A 23,433-nucleotide genomic window follows, 5' to 3' on the forward strand; every position below is an offset into this window, starting at 1 on the left:
AATTAATAATTAGAATTATTTTTTAATAAATAATTTCTATAAATCAAATTTAATAAAAAATTATATATTAATATTTATTTTTATTAAAAATAATTAAATTTTTAAATTTTTAAAATATTTTTTTAATTACTATTACCCAAAAAAACCTTTGGAGCTTTTTGCTGCAGAAACAAATATTACATTTGACAAAAATCTGATTCCACAAGCCTATCTCAAATGAAGCACACATTGACTCTACACACTTTTCTTCAATTGCATTATTGCATCATTGGACAAGTTGAGGAGCAAAATCATATGATACATTGAATGAAAATTTACATCCTCATTTTATTTTCTAACTCGCTGCCGAGTCATAAAATGAATATCAAAATGCTGAGAGTTACGGCGAGAGCAATTATTTTGCTGCTGCTGATACTCTGGAACCTTGATCTACAAGCTAGACCGCTTACTTCCGTTGAGTTTACTACTGTTCTCGTCTTATTGCTAACCTTCTTGCTGAAAACAGAAACTAACGACGTGAGTCTCATTGTCATCATTAAACTTTTTATTACAACAAATCATCAAATTAGTTCGCGGAAATTCGACACTTTTTACAATTTGATTTTTAATATTTCTTTCGTCAAAATTTTGGTCCATCCCTTCGAGCAGCTTTTAAAACATTCAAATATACCCTAATGATTTTATCTTTTTTCTGTTAGGAAATAAAAAGAAACTAAAGCATTTTAAGCAAATAGAAATCTTCGAAGACCAAATTGAAATGAAAAAAACATTATGGACCAGAGTATAACAAGTGTCGAATTTTGAGAACTAATTTAGTATTTTGTCCTTATCGAAGATTCATGATGTTTTTCTGCAGATTCCATCTTACTCCAACAGTCTAGATAAGTGAATGTTAAGAACTAGAAATGTAAACAAGGTTACTGACATATTCTAGAGTTTCTCACCTTCCAGGAAATATACAGCTTCCATGACCTGTAAAGTTACATAACCCACAAAGCAAAACACACATCAGAGACCATATGTAAAAGGATGTACATACAACACATTACATGTATATATAACAAATGAGTGTATGTAAAAACAAAAGAACCTGAACTGTTTAAATATTGGAAGTTAACTGAAGAGGCCAAGTTCCACTGGTATCTAGACAAAAGTCATGGATTATTGACATTGTCTTGGTGCAATGGGTCTCACACAAGGACCAGTGGGCAAATTGGAAATCATTTCTAGCTCCCTATTTCAACAAGAAAAATTTACTCCACACCTGTTTCCCCCACTAGAACAGATGACCCATGTGGTTTTGTCAGGCAGGAATCATTCACAGTTCAATAAGTTATAAGACATATTTATCCTCAAGGAGTATCCTATGAACATTTGTAATTGGGGAATGCCACTACTCCCTGCTTCACTGATACAGAGTTTAGTAACTAGCACCCTTTTAACTTTAAACCCTCTATTGACTTGCGCCCAAGGAACTCAGTAGCTATTAAGCAAAAGAGAACTAGATGAGAAAATAAACACTAAAGATTACTCATTTACTAATTTTTAACCTAAAAGAGTTCGATTCTCGTTGACTTGAGTTAGTAATTACTCATGGTAGATACCCAAGGGAATGGTAAGCCCAGTGATAAGAGCTCTATTCTTTTCTTATTAGTCCATGTTTCTAACCACTGCAAGAAGAGAGTACTCGTTGCATTAAGGTCTCGGTGATACTTCAATGACAGCCTCATCTAAAGGAGAGAAGTAACTAAATACGGCTAAAACCGGACTTTACAATGGACTAATAAGTTCAAAAAATCAAGGGTCTAGAACCACCCGTTTCTCAGAACATCAAACCATTCACAGATGATGGAGGATTTAGGGGGACCTTACTGATAAATTGATAGATTTGTAAATTTTTTTTGTACATAGGTTAGCACCCCCTTGGTGCCCATAGTAATATACCACTTTATACTTTTTATTTAAAGAAATAACCGAACTTTAGAAATCTAATAGCTATAGTAAAGACAATTAGCTTGCCTTTTGCCTCTTCCCACCCTTTTATTTAAAATTAAGGGCAAAGAAGAAAAAGGACTCCCTGTAGACTACTACCTCTTCAAGTCTGTTGTGAACTTTGGCCAAATTGTCATCTAACTTAGTACCCAAAAATTTTCCCAATAAATAACCATCCTGGCTTCTTGGAACCAAAGTAACTAACCAATTCACTTGGTAGGGCCAGCCAATTTACCTAGTTATCTCACAACTGACCTTCCCCTGCACTATGATAATTTGATGGTTAACCAAGTTATCATGCCTCAACCTGTAACTTGAGTCTGTTGTGAATTTTGGCCAAATTGCCATCTAACTTAGTACCCAAAAATTTTCCCAACTAATATCCATACGCCTTCTTGGAACCAAAGTAATTAACTTACTCACTTGGTAAGGCCGGTCAATTTACCTAGTTATCTCACAACTGACCTTCCCCTGCACTACGATAATTTGATGGTTAACCAAGTTATCATGCCTCAACCTGTAACTATCCGTACAAAAATAACTTTTGAGATCTGTATAGAAAATACACTTACTGATAATAAAAGGCTATATCATCATAACTTACTTCCATCAAGTTACCAAAGATTGCACAAGCAAAGAAAACTCCAAGATTATATCTTGAATTCTATTTGAAATGCAATCAAAAGATAAACCAAGGTTCTTTATGATTGTAATGTGATTGAAGTTCTTACTTGGGTCAGTAGTGGTAATCATGGCCACACCCTTGAAGTCACAAGACCCAGCAGCTCTCCCTTCCTTCTGGTAATAGCTATCAAAAGCATAAGAAGCATGGTTCTTCACATTATTAGGCTGATAACAGTTTTGACCTGGTTGAATCTCACTGCAATTAGCCCTACCAGGACCACAAGCCCAGTCCAAGGCCGCCTGCAATGTCCTTGAATCTACACCATCCATGGCAATACAGTAAGTCTGATTTGTAGTATCATTTGCCAAAAAAGTGCCACTTCCTGATACATGAAGTAAGTACACAGGTGTTAAATTTCCATGAAACAATCCCCAGTTAGCTTCAGATAGAGGAGGGGACCTCAAGTCCTCATTGAACAACTCATATATGTACACGCTCGAGGTAACTTCCGGGTGCAAAGGTGTTCCACTTCGATCCAAAACATGCTTGATAAGATTGGAATTGTAGGTATCAGCATTGTCACTGGTGGCATAAGGCTCTTTTGAATCTCCCTTTGAAGGCCAGCCACTCTCAGTGACAAGCACCACAACATCTGTGACATTCAAGTTCTTCATGGAAACATAAGCTGCATCAATCATGGCATCAAGCACATTGGTGTAATGCAACAAAGTGTTGGGGTCAACCATCTCCTTAGAAGGTGTCAATGGCTTGAACAAAGAGTTGTCAAGAGGAACCACCCCTTTGTTCTCCATAAACACATAGTAAGGATACAGATTCATCATCAAGGGAGACCCAGTTCTTGACAGGAACTGAAGCAAAGGGAGCATAACAGAAGTCAAGCTCTGGTTAAAGAAGGCTTGAGAAGGAGGGAAAGTATCAAGAACTATCGAAGCAGCATGTGGAGTTGAAACCTTGATCTGGGCATGAAGATTTGCAGCCACCAAAGCATTGTAAAGAGACTCAATTGCAGGAAGCAACAAAGGAGCTGAAGATGGTAAAGTTGTCAACACCTCATCACCCACAGCAATGTCGGTGATGAGGGTTTCAGGGTAGTAAGCAGCAACATTTCTACCGATCCATGAAGCTGCTGTGGTGTTGGAGGATCCAATTGCAAGAAGCTGGTTATTTGGTACACTGATAATGACCCGGATCTTGGTTTTAGCCAAAGCTCTGAGTATGTCCTGGTCTGCATCATAAAGGCGTATGTGGGTTATTTTCTGGACTTGCAAAAACGAGACTAGCCCTGCTGGTGACACCAAGTTGGACACATCAGTGCCTATATTTACACCAACAAACGGCTCATTGTCCGTATCTTGTTTCGCCCTCTTGACTTTTTTGAACCAAACAGAAGATTCATCTGCAAAAATCCCAAGACAAAAACGAAAAAAAAAAATAAATAAACGGGTGTTGCTTCTTCTTTTCTCTCAATTACAGACATTTTCTCAAGTTGGGATTTTTGGGTTTATACCTGCGGAGATTACAGTGAAGAAGTAGACGAAGGTGATGAGTAAAAAAACAGTAAAGAGATTAGTGTTTGCCATTGAAGAGGAGCTTCAGCTTTACTGTTTCCTCTTCTGGTTCTTGCTCAGCTACAGATCCTTGCATTATCTTGTAAAAAATTTCCGGCCTTTTTGTTTTAATTCCCCTGCTCTGTCTACTGGGTTTTGGTCATTGACTAAGGAGATTCATACATTGACAAGAAAGAATCAGACTTTTTTAGGGTTTACTGCAAAAATTTTCTGCTTCCTAAGGATTGTGTTCCCCAGCCAAGGCCACAACTTCAATTTCTCAGTGTGTTAAAAAATTCATTCACCAAAATAACCTTGCACAACCGACAAGGGAGAGCTCTCTAGTACTCTTATTATTGCCTTCTTCTTCCTTCTTTTTTTTTGGCCATGGAACATTTACTTTTACTTCATAGAAAAATAAATTAAGCATTTTTATTTTTAGGGTAACTTGTAAGAAAGTCCATAACTTATACTTTTACTTACAACCATAATTCCTTATATATTATTATAACAAGAGAATGAATGTGGGTGTTGAGGGCTTTATTGTAATTTCACAGAGATTAGGAAATGCAAAATTCAAAATTGTTATAAATAATATATATATATATATATATATGTGTATATGGATACCATTCCATGTGATGAATTTGGACAAGAATGAAGAAGACAAGAGGTAGGCAACTAAACATACATACATATATATATGTGCGTATATGATGTGGGAATGGTGAAAAAGCAAGATGAGTGCATGAGAACGAAGAAACTTGTGTGTGTGTGTGTGTGTGTGTGTGTGTGTGTGTGTGTGTGTGTGTGTGTGTGTGTGTGTGTGTATATATATATATATAGGGGAGTGCGGGTACCATTATATAATGAAACCTGTGAGGGTGTCACGAGCAACTTAAATACAACTCAAACAATCACATGTTGCTCCCAAGTTTCCCAATTATTACATTTATATTATGTACGCTCCTACCCGCAAAACAAAACTTCCAGGCTAAATTTTTAACAACTGACAATGACTCCACTACTTTCATGTCATGTACTCTATATATATATATATATATATATGCCTACACACACATATGGTGATTAATTTTTTTTTAATTAAAATTGAAATATTAATACATAAATATTATATCTCAAAATTATATTTTTTTTTAATTAAACTGAAAATTTTCATTAAATTCAACTTAAATTAAAGTTAACAGATCATCTGTCTAATCTTTAGTTTAAAAAACTCTTTTGTTTTTAATTCGATCTGATTCAGTTTTGGACCGATACTCGCCTCTAAAGAGAAAGATAAGCAAATCGCGAACGAAAGTTGGTGCTTTCATATGAGATTCGAATGGAAAAAAATGATTTGAAGAAAAGAATGGGAAAATGATTTCAAACGGAGACAAAGAAGAAGAGAAGCAGATCGAGAAGAAGAGAAACAAGTCGGGTTGCTGAGGGAAAATAGAGTCTCCATGAGAGTTTTTTTCAAGGATGAAATGGAAATTAATAAAATTCAACGAGAGTATAATTAGAATAAAAATATTAGTCCGTAGAAAATCATCGAATCGATAGTTTTAAAACGAAACATCCTAAAAATAACACCATCAAAACAAAAGGTTAACGACTAACGTGGTAGGCGAAAGGTTGAATGGAAAAGCTGATAATCCATGGGCTGACAATCAATTAATTTAGTTTTATTTTTCCAGCACAACTGATTTTGGACAAGGCTGGAACTCGATCAATGGAGGTTTCCTTGGCCAGAGCAAGAGTCCGTAGGAGGAACTTTGAGAAAACTTGTTGGATTTGGGACTTACCAAGTAGATTTCTTCGTTTTATAAAATTCCAACCCAATTTCTGTATTTACCCTTTGAAAAAAGATGAACAAAAGAAACACCGGAAGACGATATAAATGGTATCAAGTTTCAGACTTTCCACATTACTAAACGGACCAGACCTTTTCTACTGTAGAATACAAAGAAACCCTTCTAACCAGAGACTAGCACAAAACAAGTGTATAAAAGATATACAAAAACACCCAAAGGTGCGCCTATCACTATAACTATAACAAAGAAAACTGAAACTTAAGGTACAGTCCAGGTCCACTCCTATATCGCCATCTTGCTTTTTGCCTTTAAATTCATTTCCGTTCATGAAAATGCAAAGGGGGACCCCTTTATTCTTTCTTCCTTGATGAAAATGAGATGAAATCATCATTCATCTCTTTTCGTTTTTTCTTTCTCGATTCTGTCACCGGAGAGCGTTAATGAAGGACATCAAGGAATCGACGTCCCTCTTCTCGGAAGGGTACTTGATTGGCCGAGGGGAGTGTTTAGGGAACAGTAGTATTGTGGGGAAACTTCCAAGTTGTAGTTCTTGCTTGGCAAATTCCTTCTGATCACCATCTGCTCTGAACTTTGCAACCTTTACTCCTGATCCCACCAATTTGTCAGCCAACTCCACGTATGATGCTTCCATTGCCTGATCCAATCGCATACAAGACACAGTTAGAGTTAATAACTTATTTTCATTCGCATCCTATCTGATCAAAACTCATATAGTAAGGGTTAAATGATTCTGAATTGAAGCATTGTTTACCTGGCAGAAGGGGCACCATGGTGCATAAAGCACAACAAGCCACGGTTCTGCTCTGTTCTCCAATTTCAGCAAATTCTCTATTCCTGCCCTGCTCAAAGTCACCAAATTCTGGCTATTGAAAATATCAGCTACCGTGGTACTTCCGTTGGTTGTCCCGTTTCCATTTCCATTTGAACTTTCCTCCTTCAAATTCCCTTTATGAAGGCCGCATTCCTTTGCCTTGGCATCTTCCCACCACCATCTTCCTTCCCTCTCGTGCTGCCCAGGCAACACAGGCCTAGTGCACGGCTCACAACCAATCGATACATATCCTTGGAAGTGCAAGGAATTCACAGGCACATCCATGGTCCGGAGAAAGTTCCAAACGTCTCTACCAGCAACGTTGGCCACAGGATTCCACTTCACCAAGCTGCCAACACCACCATCCAATCCCTCAAAAACTGGATCCACCTGAACAATAGGAACTTCGGATCGGGTTCCTGGAGATTGGTCTTTCCTTTGTCCGGTGATCCAAGCACGCAAACCCTTAAGGGCTCTCCTCAGTGGCCTCACCTTCCTCACACGGCAGCACTCCTGGTGCCCATCTTCGTAGAAAGAGAACAAACCCTTGCTCCTCACCAATGCCTGAACTTCAACAGCATCCGGAAACATGTACTCGATGTGAATGCCATACTGTTTCTCAACGGAATCAAAGAATTTATATGTTTCTGGGTTTAGCCTTCCGGTGTCCAAGCTGAACACCCTGAAGGGCCTTCCGGTTAAAAGTGCATACTCGATCAGCGCAACATCTTCTGCACCACTGCAATTCCATAGATTGTCGTTACAAAACGCTTTACTAACAAAGCAATTCCTAATTATGTCTTTGTCTAAAATAAGAAAATAACCCACTAAATTTGTTCAACCTTAACATACCAAAAAAGGTTCTATTCAAATGATTCTACTCAAAAAATGGCAAATTTTCCACTTTCTCCACTAAAATATTAAAGAACGATTTTTCATATACTCCACATTAACATTCAATTTGTAGAAATTAAAAAAAAAAAACATAAAACAAACATAAGAATAATCAAATGTTTTAAGGAAATTAGATGCTAATGATCTGTATTCATCACCGAAAAAGCAAATGGTTATCAAACCCTACCTGAAAGCTATGGCGATATCATTGCCGAATTTCTCGAGGGCTTTGTCCATGATTTCTAGAGGAGAAGCATTCTCGAGCTCCTTCGCCAATTGCTCGAAGTCCTCAACCTCTACTTTCTCTACCACCTCTGCAAAATCCAACATAATAGTTTAAAACATTAATTACAATTAATCGAATAATTAGAAAGCAGAAACCCCTCTCTCCCGGAAGAACAAGAGAATTATAACATAATACAGAGATCATAGCCGTAGCATGCGGTATTGACTAAAAAAATAAAATGAATCAAACCAAATTACCAGGAGCAACCATGGTTGCTGCAAGAGGAACCATGGAATCGTTCCTTTTTGGCTCGGCATTCAATGGCTTCACCGAGCTCCGTCTCAAATTCAGCGTCGAAGAAGCAACATGAGGCCGATCTACTAACCTAAATGACCCTATTTGATGAACTGCAGAAACCACCAAACACATCGATTAGCTTAATAATCTCAACGCCAAAACTTTAACCCCAAAAATGATCCAATTCAAATCAACACCCCTAAACTCCCAAAATATGAAGCTAAAGAAAACACAACAAAAACTTCATTTCAAAGTGCTGATTCACCGAAACAAATTTTTATAAAAAAAAAGAGATAATTACCTTTGAGCTCAGAGGAAGAGCTAGAGGGAGGGAAACCAGACCCAGAAATCGCAGTTGAGGAAGAAGAAGCAATAGCCAAGGCCATTGTAAAACCAAAATTCCTCTTCAAAACACCGAAAAAATAAATTAAAATTTCAAAAAAGAAAAAGAAAAACTATCTTCTCCTCTGTTAATTTCTCTCTGTTTTTCCTCTGTATCCTGCGCTTTAGACTTCAACGAGAGATTAAGCGTTAAATAATGGCCAGTTAACCAGCACATCACCAGGTTCGTTGAACCTGGACGCAATTCCGACCTCTTTAGAGATCAGTGCCGCCTGCTGACGTGGCTGGTTTTGATTGGCTGACGTTAATCCAGTGGCTCACCGCTTCCGTCACGTGGCGTCCCGCACGTAGACATGGTCAAATTAGCAGGACACAGAGACGCAGCTAAGGAGTTTATTAGGAAAGATTAATTACGTAATTAAGAAATTAAGTAAATCGTGATATTAAATATTCAAATCTATATTTCTTTGAAAATTTAAAAAAAAAAAAAATTTATTGCAATTTTAAAAAATTTATTTTTTTAAATAATAAAAATAATATTAATCTTGGTAATTAAGTCATTGGTAAATCATGATTTATTGAGAATAAATCTAAAATCATATTTAATAATACAATAAATAAAAAATAAAATTGACCGTTCATTTGATATTTAAAAATATAATTCAATAATATATTAAAAATGTAATAAATATATTTCCATGACGTAGATTTTCTACGTAGTCAATTTCTCAGATTTTTTTTTAAATAATATTTAATAAATGTGATTCCGATAAATTTAAAAAAAATGAAACTATTTTTTTTTTTAATAATTGGAAAGGACATTATCGAGTGGGAGCGCGAGACCACTGATTTTGAGGTGGGTCCTACTCTGTAGAATATCTGGACGGCTCAAAATTGATTGATTAAATGATCTTGACCGTTCATTTTTTTTAATGGATAAATAAGAAAAATAAAAAATTAACAGGCTGAGAATTAAAATTTTAATAAAGGGTGGCTAAAATCATTCCAATTTCCTGGTCCAATTGTGCTTACACGAAATATTGTTCACAATTTTAACCAATTTAATTTATTTAATAATTTATAAATTGAACGGTGTAACTATTTTTTAATTAAAAAAACATAATTTATTTGAATTTTTAAAAAAAAAATTGATATAATTGTTAATAAATATATATAATTGCTATAATGGTTAATCAATGTAATCAATACAATTAAACCCACGAGGTTATAATTATCATAAATTATTATAATAATTAATAATTTCCTAAATGTAAATATCACGAAAATGTAATTAATTTATACCCAAAAAATATTTAATTAATTATTATATTTACATTAAATATTTAATTAAAAGAATACCAAATTGGAAGAGTCACCAAAACATTTGGGCCCTCTAGTGATCCGATTTTTGCTATTAATATAGTTTAATTTAACTTTAAATTATGTACTTTTTTCCACCTACCAAAATAGAATATTGCATGTGCAAAGTGAGGATGTCTGTGATATGTAAATATATACATATATATACATGTTTGAGATATTTTTATGTATGTAATTATTTTGTAAATATATATATATATATTGTAACGTCCCATTTATTTTTTTTTTTTTTGCGGCATTGTCTCAAATAGATTAGTATACATAACACTCGTATATCATTTTAAATCGATTACGTATCTAAAATAAAGTATTACAACTAATTACTCAGTTCTTATAGAAATTTTTAACCGCAAATACATTAACATACTAGATTACGAATTACATAAACCTTTATTTTTGCATATGGTTTACACTCCTACCAAATACATAATTATCCTGTCCTATCAGTAGTAAACCCTACTTTATCTTTTTTATATTCTAGGTTTGGAAACCTACAACTCCGATCCAATCTTCAGTCCTACTTTATCTGCAAGTAATAGAGAATGAGTACATCTAACTCAGTATAGTGATTTTAAATTTCAAATATAGTATGGAAACCCAATCACAAACCTATTCTTTTATATTTCCTTTCCCGTTACCTTGGTCGTGCTTCCTTCCTACCCCCCAACCCCAGTACTACTCATCTACCTCTATTGTACTACCACGTCTAGGTGTGGTCACCCCCTGATACCCTCCCCTCAGCCCTGCCCTGACCACTCACCCACACTGTAACCCCCATCTGTCACCAGTATCGGCGACCACTCTTTATTTTTTCACCGCTCTACGCTTAATTAGCCACCCACACACACAACATCACTGTTTTCTTTCGTCACCAACATCGGCGACTCCACTCGACACCAATTTGACAACTCGCAGTCATCTCCACTATCGGCGATCGACTTACCATTTCTAAGTGACGACAACCAATATCGGCGTCCCTCCCCCCTAACCAACGTTACTATCACTACACCACGTCCATAATCCATATGCCCCACATACACGCATACTTAACCCACACGCCTAACATTCCAACTTCAGTTATTACCAAACAATCAACCTTACCATATAGTTCTAAAATCTATGAGCATATTTAAATAATAGACCCCAATACACACTCACACAACACACATACACACAAAACACACCTACACAAACACACATACACACCAAATGCACCTACACAAACACATATCCACACCAAATACTCACACACGCAACCCCTACATGCACATGCTCACTGCCCCCTAACTTTCATCCCATTCCCTTTTTTTCCTTCCACTCACCTCATTCTACATTTCACCTATCACTGTCACTCCTCCCAACTATTTCGATCTCTGTCCCTCTCGACTCTTCTCTTTGTGTCCCTCAACTCCCTGCACCCTTCTCTCTATCATCATCAACCTCTCACAGCACACCGCCTCTCCTCCCACGGATTCTCTTACACCTATTCACTCACCGTCCCAATCCTCTAACCGTAACCGACACCTTATCTTTCCTTTTTCATTTCTCACTTCCTCTGCTTCTTTTTCTCTCATTCCTCTCACTGTAACAGAAACCTTGCCTTCACTCTCCCATTTCTCATTTCCTCTACTTCCTGTTCTAGTTCATCACTCTGTCCCGACGACACTTCTCCGTATCTATCGGTCTCTTCCACCGCGGCTTCCTCCATCTCCCTTCACTCACAACATCAACCGACTGTTCCACCACCCGCGATCTCCCTCCGCTTTCTGATTTCATCAAATCACTACTTCTAAATTTTCATTTCTTTTACTGTTTATATCTTCCTTCAGTATTTACAAAAACAAATTCATATTTCATCATCCTATAATCAATATTTAATTCACCATATCTTCGGTCTCCATGTTTTTGTACTTCTGTAGCTTGCACCGCCACTTTCCTCCTTTCGCTCACTCTTCTTATTCCCTCCCTCTCTCTCTAATCTTCCATCACCAACTTCCTTATTCCCTTTCCTGTTCTCCCTTTTTATTTCCTCTGTTTTTCTTTCTTTTTCTTTTTTTTTTCCTTTTCTTTCTCCCTCTCACTCTTCTCGTTCCTTCCCTCTCTCTCGAATTTTCCATCACCAACTTCCTTCTTCCCTTTCCTGTTCTCCCTTTTTCTTTCCTCTGTTTTTCTTTCTTTTTCTTTTTTTTTCCTTTTCCTTCTCCCTCTTCTTTTTTTTTTTCTTCTTTTCCTTTCCTTTTTATACTCCACCTACCACACATCCTGGCCGTCTATCCCCTCTCCCCATCTGCACAGATCCTAGCCGTCCATTTCATTGCCACTAATTTAATCTACACTCTCCATTTCACTATTCTCTCTTTCATTTATTTTATTCATTTATTTGTTTCTTTATATATATACACATATCTCTCTCTTTCTAGTTATTACGTATATAAATATGAATTTGGGTAGGATTATATAAATTTTATCGTATTTATTTGATTTAGTAAGTTATAATTTGTTTTATTAGTATGCTGGTAAAAATATGATAATTAAATTAAATTTTATTTAATAAATTATTATACAAATTAAATATTATTTTATAAAAAAATTTTTTTAATTAAGATTTTTATGTTCGATAAATATACGAACTAATAGTTTTAAAAAAAAAAATTATTTTACACACTAATTAAAATCAGTGAAAAGGAAAAAAAATAATAATAAGGAAAATTTACTTTCCAACGTACCTTCTCTTAATACAAATGCTTTGTGCATTTGACATTGCCTTCACAATATTATCAAAACCAACAAGCTAATTATCAAAACATTAATAAAAAAAATTATGTAAAAAATAATTGTTATTCTTTTTTAATTAATACAAAAAATTATGTTCGTTTTTTATTTTATTATGACTATTTTAATTAATAAAATATAATTATTATAAAATATTCATTTCATTTGAATACTTTATGATTTATTAAAATTAAACATAACTTAATTTTGTTAAATTAAATATTATAAATTATTTATCATTAATTCATAGTTGGCTTACAAAGTAATAACATTTACATAATTAACAAAATTTAAATTTTTAATTGTTGTTCAAAATTAAAAATATTCACAGTTCCTCTTTTGAAAAGATGCGATTCTTTGTGAACTTATAAATAAAAAACTACTTTTATTTTGAAAAGAAAAACTGAAAATAATACCAAAAAAATAACATATTATAATTTTCTATTTTACATTAAAAAATAATAATTTTTTTTTGAATTTTTAAATGTGAAGATTACTTAAAATTTTAATAGTATTTAGAAGAAAATAGAGACAATTAAGAACGTTAATAATTAATTATTGTTCTTTGTATATAAAAAAATAAGTATTTTATTTTATTACTATCTCATTAAAATTAATATTAATTTTATGAGATTAATTCTTAATAAATTATTAAAATATAATTATAATATTATTTACTTATAATGCAAATATATTTATTATTATAAAGGATATAAAAAATATAAAACTTAAAAAAAAAAAAAAAAAAACAAGTGACCTTTGGGACATGCAATAAATGATTGTGGGAGGATGCCTCCTCTCTTTAATTTCCTCACCTACCCACCTACTTCACTTTTTGGATGATTCCTTAATTTTTTTTAAAGGAATATATATATATATATATAATTTGTAAAATTCCACCTATATGTATTAGCATATAAGGGTTAATGATTGTATAGTAATTAAAATATTTATATTTTATTTAAAAATAATAAATTTAAATTTTATTAATAATATAAAATTTATAAATATAATATAAATTAGCCATAATTACTTTATTATATTTGATTTGATCGAACTAAATACTTAATACTTAATTCACTAACATATAAAAAAGAACATTTTATAAGAACATTTTATAAGGACATATTACTTATTACTTTGTGAATATTTTTATAAATTAATATTAATTGATTTATAATATTTAATTTAATTAAACTGAAATTTTAGTTTACTAATATATTGATAGAATTGTAATGATCAAATTTAATTGAACTTTATTACGTTTATGTATGAAAAGTATATTATAACGAATAACTTTTTTTAATTAAGATCGACATAAAAAAACTTAAAAATTCATACATTAACATTTATTTATAATAAGAAAACGAACACATATGCTTTAGATTTTGGTTCGACTCATTTAATGTTATCAATTAACTATACATAATTCAAATATTCCATTATAGGTGGAGTTCAAACTCAATATAAAACCTAATATCTTGAATTGGTATATGTAAATAAGTGGACTATATTTTATTTATTATTTTTAATATTTAAATAATTTAATTTTTTTATTTTATATTTACGGGGAAGTGGTGGTCCCCTTATAAAGAATGTAGCGCCCACGCTATACTGATCGACGTGGCTCCATACGATATCCAAAGCCTTATAGGGAGCCTCTTAATTGCTTTTAAAAGATTTGTTGTTATTAGCGCTATGATATAATTAAGATGTGGACGCTAATAACAACGTTAATTCAAATAAAAACATCTCGTGTATTTCATTCATTCGTTGATTTAGAAATGAACAAGATGATAAGATAAGTCTTGTTACGACAAGAAAACGAGATAAATCCATTCGTTATAATCAACATTTTTAATTTTAATGTATATATATGTCAAAAAAAATTTCAAATTTTTATATAGCAACTAAATTAGATTAAATAGTAACTTAATGTGATTATTATATTTAAAATTACAAATCTACATTTTAAATATTTTAAATATATATATATATTTACTTTATACATTTTTTTGGTTACTATTCCACTAATCATAATCCAACTTCTAATTTTTAATTTTATAAAAATAGTTTGCATAAATTAGACATCTTAATTTCAATACTAACCTATCTAAAGAAAATATATATAATTATAACGGATTCATTAAAAAAAAAAAAAAAGGATAGTTAAGTGTGTGACGTGGCTCTCAGATATATTGCCACGTATAGTTCTAACCATCCGCCAATGTTTTGACTTTTGTACTTCAGTTCACGAGTCAATCCAGCCAAAAAAGCTATCGTCCAGACGGTACTAAACGCAAAAGACCGTGAGATTTCTTCAAGAACGCCACAACTGATTGGCTTGCTACGGAAGGTCCCACGTCTTCGCTACTAATCATTCGTCCGTCATTAAAATATCTGTGACTGACAGTGAGTTTAGAAAATCTTCCTCAATAAAGCATTTTATAAATTTAGGTCGCTTACTTTCTGGATTATTCATCATCGCTGTACCCCTTCCTCACTCTCTGGTAAGGTTTCGCGTTTCTTAATTCACTCTCAGCTCGAGTTGATTTATTCACTGCGGCTCTGTTACACTGATGCTTAGAATTCTAGGTCAATGTTTAAACTTCATCGCTGGTTAATCATGAATCGTGATCCTAATTTTAGAAAACTGAATCGTGATCTTGATATGATTTGCGTGCTAAATTGCAGCTCTGATCTAACAAATTTGCAGCTTCTGATGCTGTTTGATTTTGTCTAACATACGAATCGGGAGTTTTTTATTTGTTTTTCGAGTATGTTGATTGCCTAGAGTTGTTTTGAAATTGATGCGAAATTCTGAAATGTTGCTATTTATGTGGTTTACTCTAATTTTCACTGTCATTCTCTATAATTTGACCGACTTAGAAGTATTTTATTTGTAGATTAATCTACATTTTCGTTTATTTTTGCTTTGTGGGTGTGGGGAATCAGTGAAACCACTGTGATTTAGGCATGGCTGAGGCTGGACAGGTTGCTCCTAACGCTGAGTTGTTGGAATGGCCGAAGAAAGACAAGCGCCGATTCCTCCATGTGGTGTATCGCGTTGGTGATTTGGATCGCACAATCAAGTATGTCTTTGAGACGTTGATACTCATTGTTTTGTGCAAAATTGGTTTATGTTTAGTAGATGGTTGTATTTTTTACGCTTTGTGAGTTTGCCAGGTTCTACACCGAATGTTTTGGAATGAAGCTCTTGAGGAAGAGAGATATACCCGAGGAGAAATATTCAAATGCCTTTCTTGGTTATGGATCAGAAGAGTCCAACTTTGTGATTGAGTTAACTTATAGTATGTTGCTAACCTTTATCTTTGTCACCAAGATTTCTATCTTTTCGTTGTTGATACATTGAGCATGAGCTCTTATATTACTAAATTTCCAACTGTTCTGTTAACTTAAATATTATGAATTTATCATCTCTTTGCACATTGCAAAGCAGTCAATATAGATAGTTAATGACAACCATACAAGCATGTTTTCTTTTTAGTTTCCTTATATCTTGCACTGAAATCATCCCAGCCTTTTATCCCAGCCTTTTGATATTTTTTCTACTTCCCTGCTTTCAGTTTAATTTGCAGTCTGGAAACTAAAGTTTTAAATTAACAGATATTTCTCTCGGTGGTGAAAATGACTGTAGGCAGTTGCTGCTTTTCATATTAGAAAAGGATAATGTGTTGAGATCCTTTTAATGTTGTTAGGGAAGTAATCATTTTTTACTTAAATTATGGTGAATGTCTATCTGTCTAGGTGTGAGGTTTATTGGTGTCGATGAAGCTCGGGCAGGTTGTATTTTTTGATGATTAACTTTATTCCTGCCTCACAGATTACGGAGTAACTTCATATGATATTGGAACTGGTTTTGGGCATTTTGGTATTGCAACACAAGATGTGAGTAACTTTGTAATGATTTCGAGTGCATGATTCTGTACGAGTGCTGGAATCATTTGTTTATAATTGAACTTCTAGATCTACAAAATGGTTGAAGACATCCGTGCCAAGGGTGGCACTATCACTCGGGAGCCTGGTCCTGTCAAAGGTGGCAAAACAGTCATTGCCTTTGTGAAGGATCCTGATGGTTACACTTTTGAGCTCCTCCAAAGAGATCCAACTCCTGAGCCACTCTGTCAAATAATGCTTCGTGTCGGTGACTTAGATCGCTCTATCAAGTTCTATGAAAAGGTAATGTCACAAAGAAGTATCTTTTATTTGGATTTTGTCCATTTGATGCTATTCCATGTTTAAGGAAGTGGAATTTCTGTACGAGGAAATTTAAAAGTTTGTTTGGTGTTTCTCGTGCATGCTAAGAACTGAAAAGCATGCTGAGAATGTAAAATTGGTCATCAGAAAATCTTGAACTATAAGGTGTAAGAATATGGAAGGAACATCTTAACAGAACACAGGAAAAGGTGATTTCATGAATGAATAGATATGTTAACAGGCAAATCGGTAAACTTAAAAATGTTTGAGTTCATCTACTAAAAACAGAAATGTTGAAGTTCAGAATTTTAGTCCTGTTATGTCCTTAGAGTAGATCTCTAAGTAGAAGAAGTTGCACTTTTCTGCATTGTGCGTCTCGTGGATTGGATTAACGAATTGTGAGCCTCAGCATAATATGCATTGTGCCATGTGAATGTCTGATAGTTGAAGGAAAGGGATATTGTTAAGCAATGGTCATGATAGTACCAACTATTTGAAAAATAGGTTTTCATCCATTTGTATGGATATTTGTATTATTCATTTGGTGTTTTGTCACCTTTTCAGTGTGATTTGTTGATTTTATGAATTGTAACTGGTGTCTGGAATTTCAGTGGTTCAAACTCATGGTTTCTACCAAGCATATTATAGTTGTTTTGCACACTCTTTACTTTTAGTGCCCAGTGCAGATAAAGCAAAAAAGAATATTGCTAAATTGTTTGCTCATGCTGTATTTCTCTATATGCAGGCCTTGGGAATGAAGTTGCTGAGGAGAACTGATAGACCTGAACAAAAGGTGAAATATTTCTACATAATTCTAATTTTCTTTTAGTAAGAGGTGAACTAAATGGTTTTTGAGCTATGTGAAGCTCATAGAAGTATCTTAGTTTTGCTATATGTTTGTTACAGTACTCGGTTGCCATGGTGGGTTATGCTGATGAATACGAGACAACTGTTTTGGAGCTAACTTATAATTATGGTGTGACTGAATACACAAAAGGAAATGCTTATGCCCAGGTTGGTACAAAATTTTTTTCTCCCTTGTCCGTTCATCCTTGGGAACGCTTCTTTATGATTTTGTTTTTGCCAATTGTTTTATTATCTATATCCTAGGTTGCTATCAGCACTGATGATGTGTACAAAAGTGCTGAAGTCGTTAACCTTGTCAACCAAGAACTTGGGGGGAAGATAACTAGACAACCAGGTCCCATTCCAGGAATCAACACTAAAATTACTTCTTTCTTAGATCCGGATGGCTGGAAAACAGTAAGTACTCATCTACTCTAAATTTTCTTGGAAAAGTTTAGTTGCTCTTTCCGTGGGAATATGCCTCTCTTTCTCTTCCATTATCTGAAATAAGTTAGGATCTTCTTCATCGTAAAGCCTTGAAATTACATGTAGAGATAGCAAAAGTTAGCCCGATCTGATAAATAACTTGGTGAGCTCGAAACTATGACAGACTTGGCATGAATTTAGCAAATAAAAGCCAAAGCTAGACCTAAATAATCAAATTCCAAATGATTTACCACCTGGACTTATTTGAAATTTAATTTAACCCTAATAACTTAATTTGGTATTCTTGAATTCAAAAGTAAAATGAAAAATGTTCAAATATAGCTACTATAAGAACTTCCAAGTTAGAAAATTGGAATTCTCTGGTTATTGAATAAGACACGACTTAAGAAAAGCCAAAACGGATTTGAAACTTGAACAACATCATCTGAATGACTAAAAACATGAAACTAAGCGACTATAATCCAATTTGAACCAGCCGGATTGGCACTGGTGCATGGTGTGATGCTACAAATAGTTTTCGTAAACCAGACGATATTCATATTTGTCCAGAATTATTTAGTATTTTATTCTCATTTTCCCTGCTAAAACAGCGAGTTTTTTAAAATATCATTTGTTTAATCTTCTTTGTCGTTGTCACTTGTAGGTTCTGGTCGATAATGAAGACTTTTTGAAGGAACTGCAGAAGGAAGAGTAAGCGCGCATTGTCTGAATGAAGTGTCCTTAATGCATGTAGAAAGGCTCAGTATGCCTATCCTTATTATATGAATAAGTTGGTTTGTAGAAACTATTAAGAAGCAATTACTTAGGACTGTTGAAAACCAAAGTGCTAAATCTGTTTAGCTAAGTGCATGGTTTTTGTCACCATCTCCCTTTTTTCTAATTGTAGTTATGTTATGCGAATCACTTCCTTCTCCTTCTCCCCTAGTAGGAGTTTGTCTTTGTTTGTCCTCGGCTTTGGTCCGATCGGCCCAAAATTGTTAACGAGTTGGCCCAAGATAGTTCGGTTAAATCGAACTATCCAGACCAGTTTGGATCAAATTATTAACAATATTTATTAATTTTTTAAAATATTATTTCACACATTTTTTTATAATAAAACAAAATAAATTGTTTTTTAATAATTATATTTAAAAATTAATCTTCGTTTTTAAATAAGAGTAACAAGTAATAAAAAAATTATATGGTAAAAATTATAGTCCATTTATTTTCCATTTCCACGTGAAAGGGTGAGACTACAGGCACGTGAAAAGTGGTAATTCCCATGTTATTTTGCAATATAACACTCCTCCCTAGTCAACTCAGTCAAAAGTCAAATAATCAAATGATCGCATGGCTTATCTTCAGTGAAATATGTTACTCTCCTAGATCTTACCGCAGGGGATTACATAACCCCACTGACAGCTCGCACTACGGACACCATACTATCTTCCACTCTGCTCCGCTGCCTCCCGCTTGTTTATAGACAATGCAGGGAAAGCTCTGCTCTGCATACAAAACAATTGTATAATGAAAAAAAAATACAGAAGAGAAGATTTATAGAGGTAGAAAATCTATCTATAAATAAAGATAATGTAAACTACCCATTTCGTTTTTGTAAGATTGTGTTGATTGTTTTTTTTCTTCCGTTCTCCAGATCTGCATCCCATTTGAAGAGGTGATAATAACCTTTGGCAAAATGAGAGATTGCAGGGTTGCTCTGTTTTTCTGCGGTCTTGGTTTGCTTCTCGTTAATGGCGTCAATGGTGAAGACCCATATAGGTTTTTCACGTGGAAGATCACTTATGGTGATATCTACCCTCTTGGTGTTAAGCAACAGGTACTCTCTTCTTTGCTACTATGTTTTCTTGGTGTTGTTTGGATTCCATGAAAGTGTTTCGAAGTTTGTTTCATTGTGAGAAAATTGAAAGTTGAAAAGAAAATTTGTTGCAGGGGATCTTGATCAATGGCCAGTTTCCGGGTCCCCAGATCGATGCAGTCACTAACGATAATCTCATCATTAGTGTCTACAACTACCTTAGGGAACCATTCCTTATTTCTTGGTAATAACATTTGTTCTATTTTCCTACATTTTCTTTTTCTAAATTCTGTTTTCCTTGTTTGGCTTCTGAGAAAATGTTTACGGATCATGGAAAGCAATGCTATATCTTAAATCTTTGATGCTATCTGGTGTCTTTTGGTTCTTATTCTCTTACCCATTAACATCTACAAATTAGAAAAAAAGAAGCATGTAATATAATCCCACATCTTTCTTATTTTCCATTAATGGGTGGTAGCAATGAAACAGGAAAAAAGGTTACTTTAGTTGGCATAAATTATAATGTCATAAAATTTAACCCTTTTAATTATTTGGCCTCTTAGCATATCCCCTTACAGATTCTTTTATTTTCAGAACTGGTCTGTGGATTTTTTTTCAAAAAAGAAAGTGGTGCTCCTGTGCCAATCAAGTGAAGTGGGCATATAATAACGAATAGATCTTTTGGCTTTTCAGGCACTTTTTATGGTCTGGGATTTTGTTTACTTCATATCAGTGAAATCAAATTTGAAATCTGACTTTACAATTGCAATATGGATTTCCTTTCTGCTTGGATCCCAGATCTTTTAACTAATATTCCTTTAAGAATTTTTAAATATAAACTACAGTCCTGCTACCCATCCCATGTGAGATCTCTGCATTTATACATACAGATTAGTAATAAATACTAAACAAATCAGTAGTAACAAAATATTTTTTTTTTGAAAGAGTAAAAGATTAGATCAGGTTTATTATTATTATTATTATTATTTTTTTTTTTGTGTTTACTCCAAATAAGAGGGTCCAATAGTTTCAAGATATTCCTCTTGCTCATAAACTCAATATACTGGCCGAAACTTACATATTAGAATTGTTGCAGAGTTTATTTATTAGAATTATATGTATAACTATATTTGGGTGAGGACAAAGTTTTTAATATTTAATTGTTTATAGAAGTGAAAATCGAAGAAATCCTATTGGGCCCAAGGTTTATTAAAAGCTTGTCAATTTTCCTAACTCTCATTCAATGCATTCCAGCTCACTCCTGCGATTTTGATGTTTTGGTATATCTGCTGTATTTATGAGTAATACTATATGCCAAACTGTGAATTCGGTGTGGAAGGCCTAAACCCTTCTTCTGCCTTGGGAGAAATGTAGTTAAGAAAATAATATACATATGTATACACACACACACACACGTACACACATTACTTTTACTTTCAGGGGTGACATTTTGCTACTTTCTCAGATTTGTATATACTGAGATTTGGGTTCCGAGGAGAGCATAGCACGTTTCTTCATGTTAAGTTCAGATTCATTCTTGCCTTGAGTTGGGTAAACTTATTTAATTTATCACATTGCAAAAACAAGACTTATCAGAAATGTCAAAGACTTATGAGATGGTTCTGGTCTTCTGAATAATTTCTGCTAACATATATTTTCTCAAACCATATATGACAAATGGATATACGGTTTGATCATTAGAGTACCATAGGATCATCATTGAGAAATGTGCTTATGGGATCATCTGCTTACAGATATATACCATCATGATCATTAAAGCAGTCACTGGTGTGAAATGGGATGTTAAATTATGTTTCTTCATGCAGGGATGGCTTACAGCACAGAAGAAATTCTTGGCAGGATGGAGTAATTGGAACAACCTGTCCAATCCCACCAGGGAAAAACTTCACATACATACTCCAAGCCAAGGACCAAATTGGCAGTTACTTCTATTTCCCATCCCTTGGATTCCACAAGGCTGCTGGTGCATTTGGTGGCATTAGAATATGGAGTCGTCCTCGAATTCCCGTACCTTTCCCTCCTCCCGCCGGAGATTTCACTGTTCTAGCCGGTGACTGGTACAAGACAAATCACTATGTAAGCACATTCTCAAATTTCTTTATCTTCAATAATCCTTATAGAACCATTTTCATTGCTTCTGTTTAATTTGCATTTTAAGTTGGTTTTTCTTCGAATCTATAGATACTGAGACACGTCTTGGACAGTGGCCGCAACCTTCCCTCCCCTGATGGCCTTCTCATTAATGGTCGTGGGTGGAATGGATATACATTTACAGTTGATCCAGGTGTATAATAGAACACTTTAACTTTCAGTTTTCTGGCTAACAGTAGCCTTGTTTCAACTGATATCATGAAACTTCTCTGCATATCTTTTACAATTCCATAATTCAAATTCCTATATTGCCATCTTTTTCAGGCAAGACATATAGATTCAGAATATCAAATGTGGGAATTGCAACTTCCATTAACTTCAGAATCGAGGGACATACCATGAAACTGGTAGAGGTAGAAGGTTCTCATACATTGCAGAACATCTACACTTCCCTTGACATTCATTTGGGACAGTCATTGTCTGTCTTGGTCACAGCTGATCAGGCACCAAAAGACTATTACATTGTAGTCTCTTCACGATTCACTCCACGAGTCCTCACCACGACAGCCATCCTTCACTACAGCAACTCAAAAATAGGAGTTTCAGGTCCTGTTCCTGGAGGCCCAACTACTCAGATTGCCTGGTCTGTTCACCAGGCTAGAACTATTCGGTATTTTGTTGCTCAGTCTGGACTAGATTGTTTTATTTGCACTGTCATGTTATCGATTCTCATGTGTTGGAATTCGTGTGATTCAAAACCCAGTTGGAATCTAACAGCAAGTGGACCTAGGCCTAATCCCCAAGGCTCTTACCACTATGGATTGATCAAGACTGGCCGAACAATCATTCTTGCAAACTCTGCACCTTTTATCAATGGCAAGCAGAGGTATGCTGTCAATAGTGTCTCATTTGTTCCTCCAGACACTCCATTAAAACTGGCAGACTACTATGGCATTCCCGGAGTTTTCAACCTTGGAAGTATCCCTACCAGTCCCACCTGGGGAAATGGCTATCTCCAGACTTCTGTCATGTCTGCGAATTTCCATGAATATGTTGAGATTGTGTTCCAAAACTGGGAAAACACAGTTCAGTCATGGCATATTGATGGTTATTCTTTCTTTGTTGTTGGGTAAGTCTGACCTCATCATCATCCTTGATACGATTAATTGGTTATCAGATCTTTGAACTCATGATCAAGTCTATGATAATCTTCTTCGTTATGGTAACAATTTGTTTGATGATAATCAGGATGGACGGAGGGCAATGGACG

General features: G+C 34.4%; 4 protein-coding genes across 4 annotated transcripts in view; 2 read left to right on the plus strand and 2 right to left on the minus strand.

Moving 5' to 3' along the window:
* Positions 1–212: 212 nt before the first annotated feature.
* On the minus strand, positions 213–4,606 carry LOC110808071 (O-Glycosyl hydrolases family 17 protein). The gene is made up of 4 exons (XM_022033412.2): positions 4,146–4,606; positions 2,724–4,034; positions 945–972; positions 213–495 (listed from the first exon to the last, which is right to left on the minus strand). The coding sequence occupies exons 1-4, from the start codon at positions 4,216–4,218 to the stop codon at positions 351–353; spliced, it is 1,557 nt and encodes a 518-aa protein (XP_021889104.1). The 5' UTR covers positions 4,219–4,606; the 3' UTR covers positions 213–350.
* A 1,479-nt stretch (positions 4,607–6,085) lies between these two features.
* Positions 6,086–8,766, minus strand: LOC110808072 (5'-adenylylsulfate reductase 1, chloroplastic-like). Its single transcript, XM_022033413.2, has 5 exons — positions 8,553–8,766; positions 8,212–8,361; positions 7,916–8,042; positions 6,775–7,573; positions 6,086–6,657 (listed from the first exon to the last, which is right to left on the minus strand). The coding sequence occupies exons 1-5, from the start codon at positions 8,635–8,637 to the stop codon at positions 6,427–6,429; spliced, it is 1,392 nt and encodes a 463-aa protein (XP_021889105.1). The 5' UTR covers positions 8,638–8,766; the 3' UTR covers positions 6,086–6,426.
* Positions 8,767–15,101: 6,335 nt separating this feature from the next.
* GLX1 (glyoxalase/bleomycin resistance protein/dioxygenase superfamily protein) lies at positions 15,102–19,156 on the plus strand. Its single transcript, XM_022056395.2, has 9 exons — positions 15,102–15,255; positions 15,701–15,837; positions 15,932–16,056; positions 16,590–16,654; positions 16,733–16,945; positions 17,709–17,756; positions 17,870–17,977; positions 18,074–18,226; positions 18,900–19,156. The coding sequence occupies exons 2-9, from the start codon at positions 15,722–15,724 to the stop codon at positions 18,948–18,950; spliced, it is 879 nt and encodes a 292-aa protein (XP_021912087.1). The 5' UTR covers positions 15,102–15,255; positions 15,701–15,721; the 3' UTR covers positions 18,951–19,156.
* A 234-nt stretch (positions 19,157–19,390) lies between these two features.
* The window catches only part of LOC110824659 (L-ascorbate oxidase homolog), a 4,568-nt gene continuing 525 nt past the window's right edge, over positions 19,391–23,433 (plus strand). The window contains exons 1-8 of the mRNA XM_088207070.1: positions 19,391–19,797; positions 19,890–20,072; positions 20,186–20,295; positions 21,878–22,148; positions 22,254–22,356; positions 22,488–22,833; positions 22,927–23,292; positions 23,412–23,433. The exon at positions 23,412–23,433 is cut by the window's right edge and continues 57 nt beyond it. Of these exons, the coding sequence (XP_088063196.1) occupies positions 19,932–20,072; positions 20,186–20,295; positions 21,878–22,148; positions 22,254–22,356; positions 22,488–22,833; positions 22,927–23,292; positions 23,412–23,433 (1,359 nt within the window). The 5' untranslated portion in view covers positions 19,391–19,797; positions 19,890–19,931. The remainder of the gene's footprint in view (positions 19,798–19,889; positions 20,073–20,185; positions 20,296–21,877; positions 22,149–22,253; positions 22,357–22,487; positions 22,834–22,926; positions 23,293–23,411) is intronic.

The sequence above is a fragment of the Carica papaya genome, chromosome 7, assembly GCF_054855325.1.
Source record: "Carica papaya isolate Zhongbai chromosome 7, ASM5485532v1, whole genome shotgun sequence".
Classification (NCBI taxonomy): Eukaryota; Viridiplantae; Streptophyta; class Magnoliopsida; order Brassicales; family Caricaceae; genus Carica; species Carica papaya.

Bases quoted from the DNA above. Each gene is read 5' to 3' on its own strand.
- LOC110808071 (XM_022033412.2), bottom strand. From the start codon at position 4,218: ATGGCAAACACTAATCTCTTTACTGTTTTTTTACTCATCACCTTCGTC. The intron at 4,035-4,145 runs GTATAAACCCAA...GGATTTTTGCAG, and splicing joins CTTCACTGTAATCTCCGCAG to ATGAATCTTCTGTTTGGTTC. The intron at 973-2,723 runs GTAAGAACTTCA...GTAACTTTACAG, and splicing joins GATTACCACTACTGACCCAA to GTCATGGAAGCTGTATATTT.
- LOC110808072 (XM_022033413.2), bottom strand. From the start codon at position 8,637: ATGGCCTTGGCTATTGCTTCTTCTTCCTCAACTGCGATTTCTGGGTCT. The intron at 8,362-8,552 runs GTAATTATCTCT...TGGTTTCTGCAG, and splicing joins CTCTTCCTCTGAGCTCAAAG to TTCATCAAATAGGGTCATTT. The intron at 6,658-6,774 runs GTAAACAATGCT...CGATTGGATCAG, and splicing joins CATGGTGCCCCTTCTGCCAG to GCAATGGAAGCATCATACGT.
- GLX1 (XM_022056395.2), top strand. From the start codon at position 15,722: ATGGCTGAGGCTGGACAGGTTGCTCCTAACGCTGAGTTGTTGGAATGG. The intron at 17,978-18,073 runs GTTGGTACAAAA...TCTATATCCTAG, and splicing joins AAGGAAATGCTTATGCCCAG to GTTGCTATCAGCACTGATGA. The intron at 18,227-18,899 runs GTAAGTACTCAT...TGTCACTTGTAG, and splicing joins ATCCGGATGGCTGGAAAACA to GTTCTGGTCGATAATGAAGA.